Below are 17,140 nucleotides of genomic sequence, written 5' to 3'. Positions count from 1 at the left end.
GAACAGAAAGTTCAACAACCATCACATCATTAAAACTACGCTGCTCTGAATTTGAGTTATTTTTAACTTTTGAATCTCCAACTGTTATAATCAGTCAGTTGCATATCCGTTCAGCTGTCCTGCTAAAAAAAATGTGTATTCCAAGTTTTCTCGTAATATTGATCGATCACTGAATAAATATCCAGGAATAATTTAGTAATGTGGACAACTTCAAAAAATAAGTAGCTAAATATAAACGCCATTTATGGGAAAATTCAATTACTCGGGTTAATAACGTACGCTTAGATACACCACTCTTCCTGGGTTAATAACGTAAGTACGCTTAGATACCCCACTCTTCCATCAATTTGCATGGCACACGATCCCAAAAAAATATAAATATGGAATCTACAAATTTGCGAATTGAGGTGAGTAAGCCAAATAATCAGCATTGGACTCGATCACTCATCGCTAAAATTATCAAAATCACCACATTTCACATCATTTCTTCGTTCTGGGAATTTATTTTAAAATTCTGCACGATAATTTTATATTTAGTGAGTTGATTAATGAAATGAAACAGCGGTGAGCTTTTCAGCCAGGTTCGATGCTTTCCAATTTTTCGAAAGGCTTCTTAAACTCGAGATCTCCTCCTTCAAAAAAGTGCCAGAGTCTGAAGTGTACCTTTTTTAATAAAATTGGCAACGACCTACTCTATACAGATTTGTCGTTCAGAATTTTAAAATAAATTCCCAGAGGCGAGAAATGGTTCCATGTGAAATTGCATAAAACACTTTTGCATAACGCCCTTATGGCATAAAATTTATTGCATAACTACCACTTACCATAAGAGAGCTTTTTACATAACTCCATTTCACATAACAAGTTCAAATTCACGATTGGTCATAATCATATATGCAAAGACCAGTGTACCAGTAGAATCAAATGTACCCAAGTTGTTTTTTAATGATTTTTAAGCATTCAGAGATGATACAAGTTCTTAAATAATTTTATTCCTCCAGTAGCATTTTCTCTCTCGAAATAATTAAGAATGTGCTGATTTTTGCGATGAGTCATCGAGTCCTAACTTAATCAATTCCTAACTAATTCACTTTCACCACCAGAACTGGGAGAGTCACGAAGTCGAAGAAATCTCATATTCCGTGTCGATCAAAGTGCCACCGAAAGATGACATTTTACGCCTTCTCCCCAACCACCTCAGTGCCCTCAAGTACCCATGGCAGTACAGAACTGGGCTCTTATCCAGCACTAAACATTCGTTGTGAGCCCCTCAAAAATCAAAAAATTTAAAATGACCCTCATTATCATTTACTTCGTTCAATTTTTTCCATTTTGCAATGCCGAGCGAAAAAATAGCTATTTTTTTAGGTATTCTTTTCAAAAATACCTATATTTCATAAATATTTCAACCATGCTGGGAAACTAAATTAAATAGATTGCACCACAAAGAATCCAGAGCATTTGACTTATTTTAAGAATACAATTTTTCTAAAATTCTTATTTTATGGGTTTATTCGTATGTACATATTTCCCAAATGTTTTAGCGTTTCTTTTAACTTGCGTTTTTTGTGAATATTACTGAAAAACTATTTCTGCGATTTTTCCTAAATTCATAACCGCCCTCTCCTCATATTTTTTTGTTCTAATTTCCAGCAAATTATGTCTCTACCGTGAATACCACGAACCCAAACTGGGCGTTTACATCTTCATAGAAAACCTTCCAGAATCTCGTGACATCATCGAAATCCGTGGGATTGACGTCACCTACGTCTCGAGTGGCGAAAAGAGCACCGTCGTGGAGGACACCATGTCCAAATTCGATCCCCCCAAACCCATGGAAATTCCTCCAGACACGGCTTTTTGGCAATCCACGTGCGGTTGGCCGGATCACGCTTCCATTATTTTTCTCATTTTGAATGTCGTCAAACGAAAACGTAACAATTTTTTGAAAATATAAGCCAGAGTTCCGATACTTTATTTCCCATGCTAGTTTTTTTGTTATGCAAATTCGAAATTTCCAACAATCAGATAAATTAAATCTCAATCTACGAGAATTTTGAGGAATTTTCGTGGTAAACTGTTGTTATCAAATAAGAAGACGAGTCAAAATTTTGCAGTAAAATTTCAGTAGGTTAAAATCTAAAAACAAGTCTGATTTTTCTGAAATTTTGAACCTGCATAACCAGAAATAAACTACCATACAAAATAAAATATAATAACTCTGACATCAACTTTCAAAATCTGCCTCATAAGATATAAAATTTCTATTTTGCAGCGGCACTCATCGTAAACGACGACATTCCAGCGTCTTCCTTTTCTTACAATGGTTTTGTGGACATAAAGAAGTATTTTTTGTCCGAGGAATGTTCCGACGTAACGATCCGATGTGGACCAGACTCATTTCCGGCGCACCTTCTCATCCTTTCCAGTTCAGTTTATAGATAATTACCAAGTCAAAAATCATGATTTAAAATTTCCGTTATCGTCTAAATTTCATTTTTTTCATGTATAAAAAACAATTCCTTAAAGTGTTCAATTTTTCATTAAAAAAATATTTCTTTAAAGCGTCCAAATTTGTCATTTTAAAAAATGCATTAAAGCGTTCAATTTGTCATTTAATAAAATTCCTTAAAGCGTTCTTTAATCCGTTAAATTTTTGGTGCAGGTCGGAGCGCCTATTTCGCCGCGATGTTTTCCTGCAGTATGAAAGAAGCCAAGGAACGTGTCATCAAAATTGACGACATGACGCCACAGAGGTATTTGCATATACATCATCTTAATTATTTAGCATACCATTAGATGCTAGTAAACTTTCTCCAATGCGTTGGATAACTCCGTCATAGATTTTTAATCTGATTCTGTTTAATGTCTTTAAATGCAAAATTATAATATATCATCAATTTCACGAGTTTTGGGATAAATACAACTTTTCATGCAAAGTTATTTTTTGCATTGCAAAACTATCGGTTAAAAAAATCCTACTTCACTTGTCATTTTTTCTTTTATAATAAATTTCATCGAAGCGTAACTCCCTAACTTTCTAAAAACGAAATTATTATAGTGCCAAAAAATAACTTTACATGAACTTTACATGAAAAGTTGCATTTATTTCAAAACTTGTGAAATTCATGCCATTTCATTTTCAATTTTCATTTAAAAATAACCATCATTTTTGCATGCACATGACGTCGCGAGGTCAAGCTTAAAAATCTATAACGGAATTATTCCACCTGAATGAAAGTAAAGAATTATATAACTTTAATAAACCGATGCAAACGAAATGTAGCAAAGGGGTGAAAACACACGGAAATGTCTTTGAGGCACGCCCACAACGTCTTTCTGCACTTTCCTATAAATGTCTCACATTACCCCATGTCTCATTCTGTCCCGTTTTGACACCCCACCCGCGTAATTCGAAAGTACAAGACAATACCTTTCAATAGACACCCCACATGATAATAGTAATTTTTCGACATTCGACACCCCCCACACGGTCACACGGTCATCGCACGTCGAAATGATTGCGATTTCTGAAATCCCCGTCCAAAAATACGTCTAAAACGGTCGAAACAAAAAATTCGACAATTTTCGACTTTGGCGTCATCACTGGCGCCGTGACCTTATGACCTACAACGCCCATCTTCGAACTCATCCCGTCCCCAAAAATTAGAAACACGTTGGCGAAAACCGGATGTCGAAATTCGAATCCGTTCTAAAGTTATCGTGGATACGGACGGACGGACGGACGGACAGACAGACAGACAAGACATTTCCATAAAGGGATTTTTCACCCCTTAATAATATCTTCACCTGACTAATTTTTTCAGCGACACTTTTAACTAAGTTTTTATAATGCGGAGTCAAACTTAAACAAAATTTCAAATTATTCATAATCCTCACTTTTTTGTGGATGCAGTCAAAATTTAAATACTCAATCTGTTCCAAAAACATGCTACCTTTTTTAAATTATAATGTGCCATGATATCTAACTATTAATCGATGATTTTCCCTCTTTCCCAGTGTCAAAGAACTGCTCCGATTTATTTATTTGGGCGAAATCGACCCCTCCAGCGTCTCCCTTTATGCAAAAGACCTTTTCATAGCGGCCGAAAAGTACGGCATGACAGACCTGAAACAATTATGCGAACGTCATTTAGTCGAAAATCTTACGGTAGAGAATGCCATCGAAATGTACGATTTGTCTCAAATGCATGGAAGTCTCGTCTTGTTAAACAAATCGAAGGAAGTCATTTTATGGTGAGATGAGATCTTATCATGAGCAGAGGGCGGATATGCATGCATTTATTTTCACTTATTTTATGACTACCGTTGGTCAAAAACTTTGTACATTAGTGTGTCACGAAAATGTTATAGATCGCAAAAATTTCTAAATGTTTACAAATATTTAGAAATATTTCCGCCATTATTTTAGAACTACGTAAATTTTGTACACATTTTTTTCTTCAAAACTACATGAATGTTTTGGATTTTGTACAAAATACATATACATATTTTGTAAATATTTTACCGACGCGAGTCGATTTTTCTGCTCAAAGAAATTGAACTAGACGTGAAAAAATTCAGAGCATTAAATTCAAGAATATTTTTGTACAAATTTGAAATTTCTTAATTCTTAGATTTTTTAATTCACAAATATGTATGCATTTTGGATCTTTTTCCTAAATAATAAATACATATATTTCATCATTTTTTCGTAAATGCATATCTACCCTCCTTTGTCCATAAATATGACAATATCAAGCTTACTAAAATCATTTTAAAAAATATCCCCTTTAATTCCAGGAACAAAGAAAAGTTCGCCCCGGATCCAGAAACATTGAGAGAATTTACATGCAAATATCCCAAACTTATCTTTGACCTGCTACAATTTGAGAAATGATAGTTAACTTATTTTTAAAAATAATTAAGTGTTCATGAGTCATTAAAAAAATAGACTTTCTGATAAAAATAAAAAAGGCATAAATTTCTGAGTCAGAATGTCTGACTCACCGAGTACAAATAAATGGGCAAGTTGAGCGACGAATCCAAAACTGGAGAGGAGCAAGTTTTTGGATATTCTCCAGTCATATGGATTTTTTCACATCATTTTTGTGTCATTCTTTCTTCCAGCAGCTAAAATTTAATCAAGTTAATAAGTAAACAAAGTTGTTTAATTAGGATTTTAAGCTGTTTAAAGTCTACTACTAGATTTAAAAATACTAAAGTAAACAATGATTAAACTGCCCTTGTCCAGGATTAGGTTTATTTTTTGACGAAATAAATAAAATTGACTGACATTATTATGATATCTTCTCCTCTTGGATCGATCAGTTCGGTTAGTTCGGTAGTCGTCGTTGTCGAAATTTTGAAAAACTTGACGGTTAATTAATTACCCAAGATGAGTGGGTAAGCTCAAATAGTATCATTATTTTCTTTACTTTACTTTACTTTAAATCAAATTTGTGTTAATTTACACATTTTTCTTGTTTTAGCGAGCTGCAAGTCGTCTTCATCTACGACACGTTACGCTGTCGCCGAGAAGAAGATGACCCCCGCGACGCTATCCTGTACTTTCATCCCATGGAAATTCCCGAAAATAGAAGAATCGCCATATGCGGTGAGGAAATTAGTTTTCTTGTCGTTATCCAAACCAAGTTCTTCCCAGGGTTCCCATTTCTAAAGCTGTCACACCCACACAAAGAAGAAAATCTACGTGGAGAAGGCAACAGTCGTACGAAAATTGAGATTTCCTGAAGAAATTAAGTTCTTATCGCTGTCAAATTACATTGTTTTCACGATTTTCTACCAGTAAAGTATTTTGACAATGATAAGAACTTAATTTCTTCGTAAAATCTGTATTCTCATTTGAGAGTTGCCTCCTTCACGTAGATTTTCGCTTTTTGTGGGTGTAACAGCCCTGAAAATTGGGAAGAACGGAGCTCAAAATACTCAAAATTTCGACACATAATTTTACTTACCCCTTTCCAAACCTCATAATAATTTAATTAATTACTTTACTCTCTTTAACAGGACAATTGATGGGAATCACACAATTTCTACTCGACATGTTCTCTGCGCCGAAAATCCTGTCCTTGGAAAATGGCAAGTTTGCTTTGAAAGAGTTGGGAAAACAGTACATTTTGGTGAGCTGCATAATTCCAATTAATTACAAACAATTCAAGTTAATTAATTAATAACGATACACATTCCACAGGCGCTCGGATGCAGCAGCGTAACTCCAGACTGGCTTTTGGAGAAACAAGCCGATATTTTGTACCAAATCACTAAATTTTTCCATAAGGACATCGACAACATTTTGACCGCGGTGGGAGGCGATAGGAAACTCTTGACGGCAAAGTTGACCTCCATCATGGACCACTACATCCCCATTTCGCAACATAACGGCGACCTGTTTGCCCTCACTTTCGGAATTTTACCAATCTTATCATTGCCAAAGGTCCATTATAAATTAATTAATGACACAATTTTCCCATTACTAATTTTCAAATTGAATATTTGTCCTTAATTATGATAACAGAGTGCTAGTCACATTTCGCTCAGTGCTACCGTCGTTTTACAAACGTGCCTCTTAAAAGGCGGTGTTCTTGGGGGAATTGTCATGTTTCAAAACAAGTAAGAAATTGGGTCATTCATAATCTATAAAATTTCAGATTTATGAACACTTTTGTTTCAAGAAATATTAATTCATTTTGATTTATTTATTTAGAGTAATAGCGGTCGAACTGATTCAAGATTTGGCAAAGAAATTGGCCTTCATTCAGCCGTACCAGCTTCCCGTAATTAATTAATTAATTATTTAGTATATTTAAAGTTGAAGGAGTAAAGCTGTCGGGGCTGACCGAAATATTGGGTCAAATCAAAATGTAGTATTTTGAGCTCCATTCTTCCCAAGGTTTTGCATTTCCGGAGCTGTTACACCCACAAAAAGACGAAAATCTAAATGGAGAAGACAACGAGCTTACGAGAATGCAGGTTTTGTGAAGAAATTAACTTCTTATGGATGTCAAAATACATTATTCATTCGTGAAAAATCATGAAAACAATATATTTTGATAGCGATTAAAAATTAATTTCTTCACAAAACATGCATTTTCATAACTCCGTTGTCTTCTCCGTATAGAGTTTCGTCTTTTTATGGGCGTAACGCCCCGGAAATGCAAACCCTGGGAAGAACAGAAATCAAAAATACTTTATTCTGACAAAGCATTTTGGTCATTCGTCATCCTTGCTCATTTTGAAATATACTTTTCAGCCTGCCGACACAGCCCGAACCAGTTTTAGTCCACCCCCCGGAGTCCAACTTTTAAAAGTGTACGTGACCCGAAGTGATTTAGAGGAGATCCGCAACCACTCCTCGTCCTACCAATATCCATCCAGACTCGTGTCCAATGGTCAAAATGGAAAGGTTCACAATTCATAATTTTTATACTTTAATTGAAAATAACACTCCATAATTTCTCAGGATTCTCGTCCCCGGAACAAAATCCACGCCATCAGTGAGGAAGAACCGTCCACTAGCCAAAATCTAGTTATGCTAATTGCCTCTCAAAACAAAAAAATAGAGCAGAAAGTTCCCATCGCTTCGACCAAAGCACAAAATTTAAAATCTGCTTCGTCCCCAGCAGCAGCACCACGATCCGCGTCCACCAAAACCGAAAACTCCTTCCTCCCACCAAGACTATTTCACAGCTTGGAAAATCTTGCGGTTCACCATCAAGTAAAATTCCGTTATTACCAAGGCGGTGAACAATTATTGTAGTTATGGAGAGAAGTATAGTATACCTCTCTCCATAACTACAATAATTGTTCACCGCCTTGGTTATTACTTAACGAAGGACATCGTCAAAATCAGCAAATTTTTAATCACTTCCCCGCTCTGGGAATTTATTTTAAAATTCTGGACCAAGAGCAGGGAGTTTCTTATAAAGTTGAAGAAGCTTTCAGAAAGATTGGAACTTGTCGAAACTTGCTTTAAAAAAACTCGCCGCTATTCGATTAATCAACTTAATGATTACAAATTTGTCGTCCAGAATTTTAAATAAGTTTCCAGAGGGGAAATGACTAAACATGTGCTGATTATACGTTAATTAGCAATTTCGTAAACCATATGTAAATTTATAATTTTCTTAAATTCAGACTGAAGAGGATACCAAACCCGACCTCAAGACACGCTGTACCAGTCTGACCGACCCAGTCTTCCCGTATTTGAGATGCGATGGGAAGAATATTTCTAAATTTTATCTCGAAGCTTTCGCCTATCCAAACCCGGACCGATCCTTAACCGAAGATGAGGAAGGGACGCTCAAGGAACTCGTACCTAATTTCACCTCTAAACCAAAAACACCTGAACCCCAAAAGAACAAACACAGCGTCATTACTGATAACAAAATGAAATTAGAGAAAGAAAATGAACCACCGACGAGCACTAAAAATAAGCCAAGCTTAAGTTTGGACTCGACCACCACGAAGAATTCAGTCAAATCATCAGGTATATTTAAATTATAAAATCGTCCTAATAATCACAGGGCGGGTACGTATTTACGAAAAATCGCGTGTATTTAATATGTAGGAAAAAACGCGAAAATATTTACGATAAGAAACTTTCGTAAAATTTAGATTTCTGAATATAATGCTTTGAATTTTGAATTTTTTTCTTTCCCTTGAATCGTCTTGTATCGTTGAAATTAGTATTTACAAAATATACATAGTTTTGAAATTAAAATATGTGACAGATTTACATATTTTTCAAATAATGGTGGAAATATTTTCAAATATTTATATGTATATCTGAAAACCTAGAAATACAAGGAAATATTGAAACTGTATTGTGATCTCTAAAAGTTAAGGAACACACCTACAAAATTGACCCTCATGAAATCAAAAGTTCAAAACAAAATCCGCCCTCTGATAATAATTATTTCATTTATTAAATGAACAATTTTCACTTTTAGGGATAAACCGTCCCAAGGATCTCGCTCTGAATTTGAACTCGAGCTCTTCTTCTCGCCACAAGACGCGGCGTCGCTGGTCCACTTTTGAAGACATGATGTCCCCCGTGCTAGAAACTCCGCCCGCCCTGGAAGTCGAAGCCCCGAATAATATTAGAGAAAAATCGGCAAGTATTAGCATCACGGATACCGGATTCTTGTGAGTTTCATGCACAAAAGTTTTTCCACGTGGGGATAAATTTGATATTAGTCCAATTTATTTCCACTCTTGACAAGGTTGACGATTCTTTACCAAAATCAGCCCATTTTTACTTATTTCTCCCCTCTGGGAATTTATTTTAAAATTCTGAATGACTAATTTGCCGTTAGTAAGTTCATTGATGGAATGGAAGTGTTTTATTACGCCAGTTTCGACGAGTTCCAATTTTTCTGAAGGCTTCTTAAACTTGAGATCTCCTCCTTCAAAAAATGCCAAAATCTTGAGTGTATATTTTTTTTAAATTGACAAATTCCTGCTCTACTAATTTATCAGAATTTTAAAATAAATTCCCAGAACCGAGAAATGATTACAAATATGCTGCTTTTGGCGATGTGTAATCAAGTCCTACGTGAAACTACTTAATTAAAAAATTAATTGAAGTTGTTCAAATTCATCATGTCTGAATTTTAAAAAACTAACTAAACCGATACAAGAATATCAAATTAATCCTCCAAAAAATTCCAAAAACTTAATAGTAAAAACAGAACCAATTTTACAAAAATATTTCCCTTTCTGCAGGATGAATACTCTCGCCAATCCAGAAAATCACGACACGTCCTTCAAATCCACGCTGTTCAACTCTTTCCGGAAACTTTCCAGTTCTGAGAACGTTAGTGATAGTGGGCGCGGAAGTGGGCGCAGCCAGCGGTCAAACGGTGACAATAAACTCAACAATAAGAGAGTCCTCTCTCCAGAAAATCAGCTACTCCGACCATGGGCTCCTTTCAAAGGGCCCCACGAGAGCAAAAAGTCCATCTGCACCGACCCCGAAATCTACGAGGACATTGTTCTCTTCATCTACAGCTTGGGTGGCATGAGGCTCAAACTCCTCTTGGAAAAAAGTTCATTAAACAATCGCGAATTAATTCAAACTTTGGTGAGTAATTTCGGGTTAAGTGGGGCTGCGATTTCTATTTTTTGGCAATCAGAATTTTTGTTTCCGGGTTGAGGAAGGTCCTTCAAAATTTGTCCCTCAATTTTTTTCCTCTCAACTTTCCTGCTAAGAAATATCCCCCAAATTAATTTGTCCCGAATTGTCCCTAAGAAATGCACCCAAATTTATTTCTTGTTTTTCCCTAAGAAATAATCCCCAAATGTTTTTCCCTAAAAATACCCCCCAAATTCTCTCCTCTTGAATTTTCCCCAATAAATGTCCTAAATTTATTTCTTTCAAATATTTCTCCAACAAAATGTCCCCCAAATTTATCTCTCACATTTTCCCCTAAAAAATGCTACCCCAATTTCTTTGCCCTATCCTTTCCCCCAATTTGTTTTCCACCCACTCAAAAAGTTGTAGTTTTATTTAATGCCAACCAATTAACAACTTTATACACATTTTTTCAGCGTGATTACGGCTCGAGCAGCATCGCGGACCTGGAAGTGGCCGTGTCGAGCGTGGAAGAGCAGAGCATGTCGATGGGTGGGCAGCACGACCAGTACTGCTACCTCCACTACGAACCCATCTGGCACAGCTTGGCGCACGGGGGGCGAAACCACTCCATGGACTTTGACGCCGTCCAGCACATCCACCAAGACTTCCGCGTCCATCCCTTCATCAACGAATTGATCATTAGGTAAACGTTACAACCAGAAAAAAATCCTAGGACTCGATCACTCATCCTCAAAATCAACACATTTTTAATCATTTCTCGGCTCTGGGAATTAATTTTAAAATTCTCGACGATAAATTTGTAGAACAGGGAGTTGCCAATTTTTAAGAAATTTACACTTCCGATTTTGACACTTTTTGACGGACGAGATTTCAAGTTTAAGAAACCTTCAGAAAACTTGGAAATTATAGAAATGCATAAAATCAGAACATTTTAAATCATTTTTCTCGCCTCTGGGAATTTATTTTAAAATTCTGGACGACAAATTTTCCATCAGATTAATGGAATGGAAGTAAGTTTTTTCACCCAGTTTCGATGCGTCCCAATTTTCCTGAAAGTTTCCTAAACTCGTGATATCCTCTGCCAAAAAGTGTCAAAATCTGGAGTGTGTATTTAAAAAAACGGGCTCTACAAATTTGTCGTCCAGAATTTTACAATACATTTCCAGAGGACAGAAATGAATTAAAATGTGGTAATTTTGTCCATGAGTCATTGAGTCTTACGTTAATTTCTTTTAATTTATGTTGTGTTGTCTAATTGTTAACTAACTGAGTTGTCAACCTGTGTGCAACGAGATTTTATCTTGGTTTTTAGGGGGGATGACCACGTCGTGTACGGGTATCAGTGCGTCGGATCCGAAGTATTTTACCAGCAGAGTGCCGGCCTTCAACCCGGCCTCCCAATGCCGCACGACCTCATGGGAAAAGTCCCCATCAAAGCGAAACGAAAACTGTACAGAGACCACAACATTCTCCTCTTGTGAACTAATTTCTGATCAAAGTTCCCGAGCAAAAATTTCCGGCCGAAATTTAGCCCCATTTTCCCCCGAAAAACTTTATTTGTGCTGAAAACTATGAAGAAAATTATGCACATACTGCGCGTTCTATAGAATTAAATTGATAGAAATTTTGTGCCGGATTATGCAAAAAAAAGTGCGAAGAATGAAATTCGCATCGAGCTTTGGTTCAATCCTGCAGAATTCCAAGTGATTTCTACTCGAATATTTAGTGACGTTGTGCCATTATTTTTGCCATTATTTGTAAAACCAGCTCAGCAAAGTCAAGTCAATTTTATTTATTTTATTGTTCCCAACATTTTACGAGTTTATTTTAAGACATACATTTTTAAAGCAATTCAAGTTACCTAATTTAATTTATTATTTCAATCATTTCATGTTTTTAAGAGCTTACATATTTTAACACATAAACTTGTACATATATTTTTTAAAGATCAAACCTCAACATACGCTTTGAATTCATAAATTAATGTACAAATCTAAAAAATGAGTGAAGAAAGCTTAATTTTATTTATTTCCCGTTAAAAAAAATATTTTATCAGTGCCAATTACGCTTTTATACAATTAAAATCGAATTTTAATTGTCGAGATTAAAATAAATGAAAGCAAAATGCAGTTTTTATCTAAGAAAATCAAAAACCTTCGCGTTAGTAATTTGAATATTTAACTAAGGTACATCCCAACCTTAATTTTATTTGTTTCCCATCTTAACAAAATATTTTAGCAGCTGCCAAACTAAATACGCTTTTATATACACAATTAAAATCAAATTTTATTCACTCGAGATTAAAATAAATGTGAAAATGCAGTTTTTATAAAACAAAAAACACTTTGTGTAAACAAGTAATTTGTGCATTTTCCGAAATTTAACAGAAATTGACTTTTCCCCGTCACTTTCACTCACAGCATGAAAATCCGAAGGCACATTAGGTAGACCATTGGAAGGCGGAATCTTCTCTCAATATTGAAAATGGAAGCGGCTTTATTCGCTAATAAATCAAAATGAATGTTTACAGCAGATGGGAACGATTGCCTTTTCCTGACTTTCACCCACCACGGCCACCTTTATTACAATGGATGCGCTTAACCAACAGATATTAAGCCACCCATCCACCCACCCCATTCCATTCCTTCTTAAAACACCAAAAATTACACACACAGCCAACTTTCTCGCCTATTTACTACTCCACAATGCGTCCTTGTCTCTAAACAGGGTTTCAGGTCATTGCCACATTTATTGCACTGGAAAAGAAGAAATGCAAGAAACTGGGAGAACGTACAAGAAATCTGCGCCATCAATTAAGCCACGCGCCGTATGAAGTATAATGGTAGGGCGTAATTTCTTGCGGCTAGCATTTCTTGCAGGTCAAACTAGCTGCAAAAAAACCACCTTCGTCCCACTACTTGAAATCGTTACTTTCACCAGTGTCTCGTTTCTTGCGGGTTTGCCACTTTTCCTGCACTGGAAAGCAAGAACCGCAAGAAACTATGAGAAATATGCGTCATCTAGCCACGCACCGCATCAAGTATCGCGGTGGGGCGTACATAGTTTCTTAAACACCTTGAATTTCTTGCAGGTCAAAATTTTACGCTGCAAGAAACCACCTTCTCTCCGGCATTTCTTGCACGTTGCTACTCGCACGCGAAACACTGTCCCTAAATCTCCGCCAGTCTCTTTTTTGAAATACCAAGCTTATCCTTACATCATGTACCTTGAATGAAAGAAGCTCCGGAAGAAGTGTTTAGGTCATGATTAATTTCAAATCAAGTCCGAAAACCGAACCACACATAGAAAAACAAATCATCCGGAAGTTAGGAACGAATAACCTTTCCCTTTTTCTACAACCACTTTCACCCCAAGAAAGTGCAAACGATGCACCAAAAACATTACCCAATCAGCTACACACACTTTTATTTATTTTCTTCCAGAAATCTTCTAATACGTACGTACATATTGCCCTCCTGCACTTTAATAATAATATGTTTACTTATTACGTGGCGTTAGCTTCTTTATGTTATCGTTTCTTCTGTCCGTCCGTCCGTTTATGGGCAGGATATCTTCAAAACGACTCAACCCATTCAAACTTCGTTTTCGCCTTTTTGCTTTTAATTTTTGACCCTCTGTCGTGCTCAAGAATGGGCTCCCTTGGTCAAGGTGACCTTGGCCTGGCGTGAGGTCAAAGGCCAAGTTGGACCTTAATTTTCATATGAGGTCTCATTTTAAAGAAAATTTTCCCACAAAAACAAGGTTTTTGAACTCCGACTAGCCGCATAACCGTGCTAACGAGGTCAAAGGTCACTAATCAAATAATTTTTACATGACGCCATTTTCCTGTATGAATTTTACTGTATAACGCCACTTCTTCACCTTCGTTTTTTACACGGCTTTTATTCAGCTTGATCTTTTCCGCTTATTTTTTCATTTCAAAATTCCTCCTATTTGGTACGGCCAGATTATTGAAATACCTACAAACTCGTCCAAAATCTCTGGCTTTGTACACACACAAATCTCTTCTTTCGTGGAGAGAGATGAAAAGACTGGATTGCAATTCATGATGCGATCGTATTGGGTATTTTGCCCCCCTTGCGTATGCACTTTCACTTTAATCCTCTCTCTCTTCTTGGGATATCCTTAATCTCTTCATGAATCGTAAAATCTTACCAGAATTCTACCCACGAGATGGTACCGGTTAATATGCAAATATTAAGAAAGCTTTCCATTCAAATGGTTACTTATCTCAAAAAGTCACACCACTTTTGGGAGAAAGTTGACTAGTCTCCACTCCACGACTCGATTCATAAATATATTGCTTCTGCATGCATACTTTTCATGAAAATGGTTTAAAACCCGGTGCATACATGAGGACAAGGGCTTTCAGTCGACTACATATGTACGACGACATCAATAACTTTGGGTGCAATGGAGGAAAAAATAGGGATACATGTGTACTAACAATGCGATGGTGTGAAGTGTAACCCTCCGATTTAGTTGAAATTTTGAAATTACGTGGTTCATGTCAATACAACCAACGTTTCTTCAGGCAGTTTGTGCGATAGTCAGAATTTGGCAAAGTATTTGAGGTCAAAGTTGAAAAATGTGCAATTTTTAGCACAGGAAGAGAGTGCAAGGTGAGTTTGTTTCTTCCGCCTGGTAAAATTCAACTTTGACCTCAAATATTTTTCCAAATTCTGACCATCGCACAAACTGCTTGAAGAAACGTTGGTTGTATTGACTTGGACAACGTAATTTCAAAATTTCATCTAAATCGGAGGGTTACACTTCACACCATCGCATTGTAAGAAAATAAAGCACTTGGTAACATTTCCGTCAATAATGCAGATTTTTGTTGGATTATTGATTCCGTCCGTTATATAAAATTGCATGGATAAAAATCTCATTGATAAACTCATGAAAAGTTTTATACCAATTCTTCAGGATGACCAAAATACTGTTAAACGAAATAAAGTGGTTTGAAGATCTCCGTTCTTCTAAAGGTCTGGAATTTCCAAGACTGTTACGCCCACAAAACTGTTGTACTGTTGGACATAAAGACTACAAGTCATACGAAAATAGAGCAGATTCTGTGAGGAAATTAACTTTTTACCGCTGTCAAAAAACATTACTTTTTTATTCGAGAAAACAAAGTATTCGATAGCAATAAAGGGCTAATTTCTCTAAAAAAAAGCTCTATTTTCGTATATAAGACTTTCCCATTCCGGATCAAAATACTGTATTTTGAAAAAGTATTTTTGGTATTACTTATAAACCTAAAATAATACTTTTAATGCATCTAATATTCTTCATTTCATTACACAAATTACACATCAGAAAAGCTGACTACAAAGGAGTCGTACACTAAAAATCCCCTAACCTGAATAAAAAACGAAGAAATCATTAAAAAAAGTCAAAATAAGTTAAAAAATAAATTAAAAATAATACACAAATTACACAAATATTACACAAATTAAACCGCAAATTTACTTAAAATTATATTTTTTCATCCTAAACGTCGTCAAGATTCTACATTTTCACAAAACCCTACATACTTCAACCTCCGACCCGCATCCATCCATCTCCATCCAACTACTTTGTCCTTATTTCGTAAATACATACATATCCATTCCCATTAGACATTTTTTCCCATTATGTGTACACATAAAAGTACATACATACATGGGATAAGGAAGCAGAGAAGGACCAAGCAAGTAGTAAATACTTTTCCACTCGGTCCGTTCCTCCGCTCTCTCTCATCGATCCAGCAGGACGAGAAATCTTCAATTGCTTCACTTTCCACTCAAGAAGAAGAAAGTCTCAGTTTCTTCATCTTTAAGTCGAGCCCACCACCAGACGAAGAAGAACAAGACGGAACCATTTCTCTCTCCAACCAAACCCAAAAACCAAACCGAAGATAACATCGCAACGATCATTTCAAACTGCACACTTTTCAAAAAGAGAGAGAGAGAGAGAGAACAGAGTTGAGTTGTTAGTCGTTAGCCGATCTTAGCTTCACTTTCCTATGTCTCGTCTCTTAATGCATAATATTGCCCATGTATAGTTCTTCACTTTCTCGTCATAATCATTCCTTTCCTAGAAAAGGGTTGAGATTCGTAATGACCAACTTTACCACCGCCTATTTGCGACCAGTACATATGCAGTGTCGGCCAGTTAAGATTCGCGACCACGTGTTTTGTCCTTATTAGTGTTTTGTCCACGTGTTTTGTCCAACATTAGTCGCAAACCCACCAAATTTATGAGCAAACCCACCCAAAATATTTAGATAGGAAATGGAAAAATTGTTCTTTGTCTGGTTTTAAATAAGTTAATTTCCTTCCGTAATTTGGCCCGATTCACTGCAGAATAGAACTGCATGGAGAGAGATTTTTGCAGAAAACTGGGCAGAACTTGGATTCAGGTTCAGCAAAATAAAACCTATCGAAATTTTGGACGGAATTATGAAAAACAAATGTGCGAGAGAGAACACTATTATACATCAAGCTTTTCAGAATTTCTGGTAAGCAATTAGTAAGTGACTCTTGTGAATTTTACGTAGAAATTTTACCTCTCTAACGTTATTTAACCCCCAGTAATCCCATTTTTCTCATTTTGAACACTAAAAACTTTCACATTTCGTACCTGATCTGGCCAAAAAAAGGTATTTTTAACAGGGAAAATGAAATCCCGCGTTACCCGGGTGATAAGTACATACACAGCTTTATTTCCTGGTCCACAATCTCTCCATACATATATTCAGATTATTTAGCTCCCGGACGAAACCATTTCTTTCCACGTTTCGATAAAAAACAGAAATCAGAAGAAAGATCCCGACGCCGAGAGAAGCTCAAGTCCTCGATTGACAAACAGACAAATAAATACAGTTTGGAAGAAAGGCACCTTCTTTTTCCTTTCATCCACTCCACTCATCTTTGTCCAATCTTCCCAAAAATGTAAACAACTTTGATCCATCGCGGAGACTGATGTGTTTGCACGCGAAGTAAATAAAACAAC

The 17,140-nt window shown here is 36.2% G+C and overlaps 2 protein-coding genes across 3 annotated transcripts; both read left to right on the top strand.

The window, feature by feature from the left end:
- Window positions 1–65: 65 nt before the first annotated feature.
- On the top strand, window positions 66–5,300 carry LOC110859049 (TD and POZ domain-containing protein 1-like). Its single transcript, XM_022107912.2, has 7 exons — window positions 66–407; window positions 1,104–1,261; window positions 1,654–1,934; window positions 2,276–2,428; window positions 2,666–2,756; window positions 4,021–4,257; window positions 4,804–5,300. Exons 1-7 carry the CDS (start codon window positions 381–383, stop codon window positions 4,898–4,900), a joined length of 1,044 nt encoding a protein of 347 aa, XP_021963604.2. The 5' UTR covers window positions 66–380; the 3' UTR covers window positions 4,901–5,300.
- On the top strand, window positions 4,986–12,121 carry LOC110859099. Of its 2 annotated transcripts, none has more exons than XM_022107969.2 (13): window positions 4,986–5,406; window positions 5,493–5,617; window positions 6,031–6,143; window positions 6,215–6,457; window positions 6,539–6,633; window positions 6,728–6,797; window positions 7,274–7,426; window positions 7,484–7,738; window positions 8,158–8,509; window positions 8,973–9,168; window positions 9,748–10,105; window positions 10,573–10,802; window positions 11,414–11,575. In XM_022107969.2, exons 1-13 carry the CDS (start codon window positions 5,399–5,401, stop codon window positions 11,430–11,432), a joined length of 2,217 nt encoding a protein of 738 aa, XP_021963661.1. In that variant the 5' UTR covers window positions 4,986–5,398; the 3' UTR covers window positions 11,433–11,575. The 2 variants fall into 2 exon arrangements, with proteins under 2 accessions (XP_021963661.1, XP_021963660.1); XM_022107968.2 differs by having other exon boundaries at window positions 4,990–5,406; window positions 11,433–12,121.
- The last annotated feature ends 5,019 nt before the right edge of the window (window positions 12,122–17,140 follow it).

This window comes from Folsomia candida, unplaced genomic scaffold (assembly GCF_002217175.1).
Source record: "Folsomia candida strain VU population unplaced genomic scaffold, ASM221717v1 Fcan01_Sc024, whole genome shotgun sequence".
NCBI classification, from domain to species: domain Eukaryota; kingdom Metazoa; phylum Arthropoda; class Collembola; order Entomobryomorpha; family Isotomidae; genus Folsomia; species Folsomia candida.
This window is presented reverse-complemented; position numbering and strand designations above follow the sequence as displayed.

Excerpts from the sequence above, each read along its gene's own strand:
- LOC110859099 (XM_022107968.2), top strand. Across the intron at positions 5,618-6,030 it reads TAGAAGAATCGCCATATGCG|GACAATTGATGGGAATCACA; the intron begins GTGAGGAAATTA and ends TCTCTTTAACAG. Across the intron at positions 6,144-6,214 it reads TGGGAAAACAGTACATTTTG|GCGCTCGGATGCAGCAGCGT; the intron begins GTGAGCTGCATA and ends CACATTCCACAG.
- LOC110859049 (XM_022107912.2), top strand. The coding sequence starts at position 381 with ATGGAATCTACAAATTTGCGAATTGAG. Across the intron at positions 2,429-2,665 it reads GCACCTTCTCATCCTTTCCA|GTCGGAGCGCCTATTTCGCC; the intron begins GTTCAGTTTATA and ends TTTTTGGTGCAG. Across the intron at positions 2,757-4,020 it reads GACGACATGACGCCACAGAG|TGTCAAAGAACTGCTCCGAT; the intron begins GTATTTGCATAT and ends CCTCTTTCCCAG.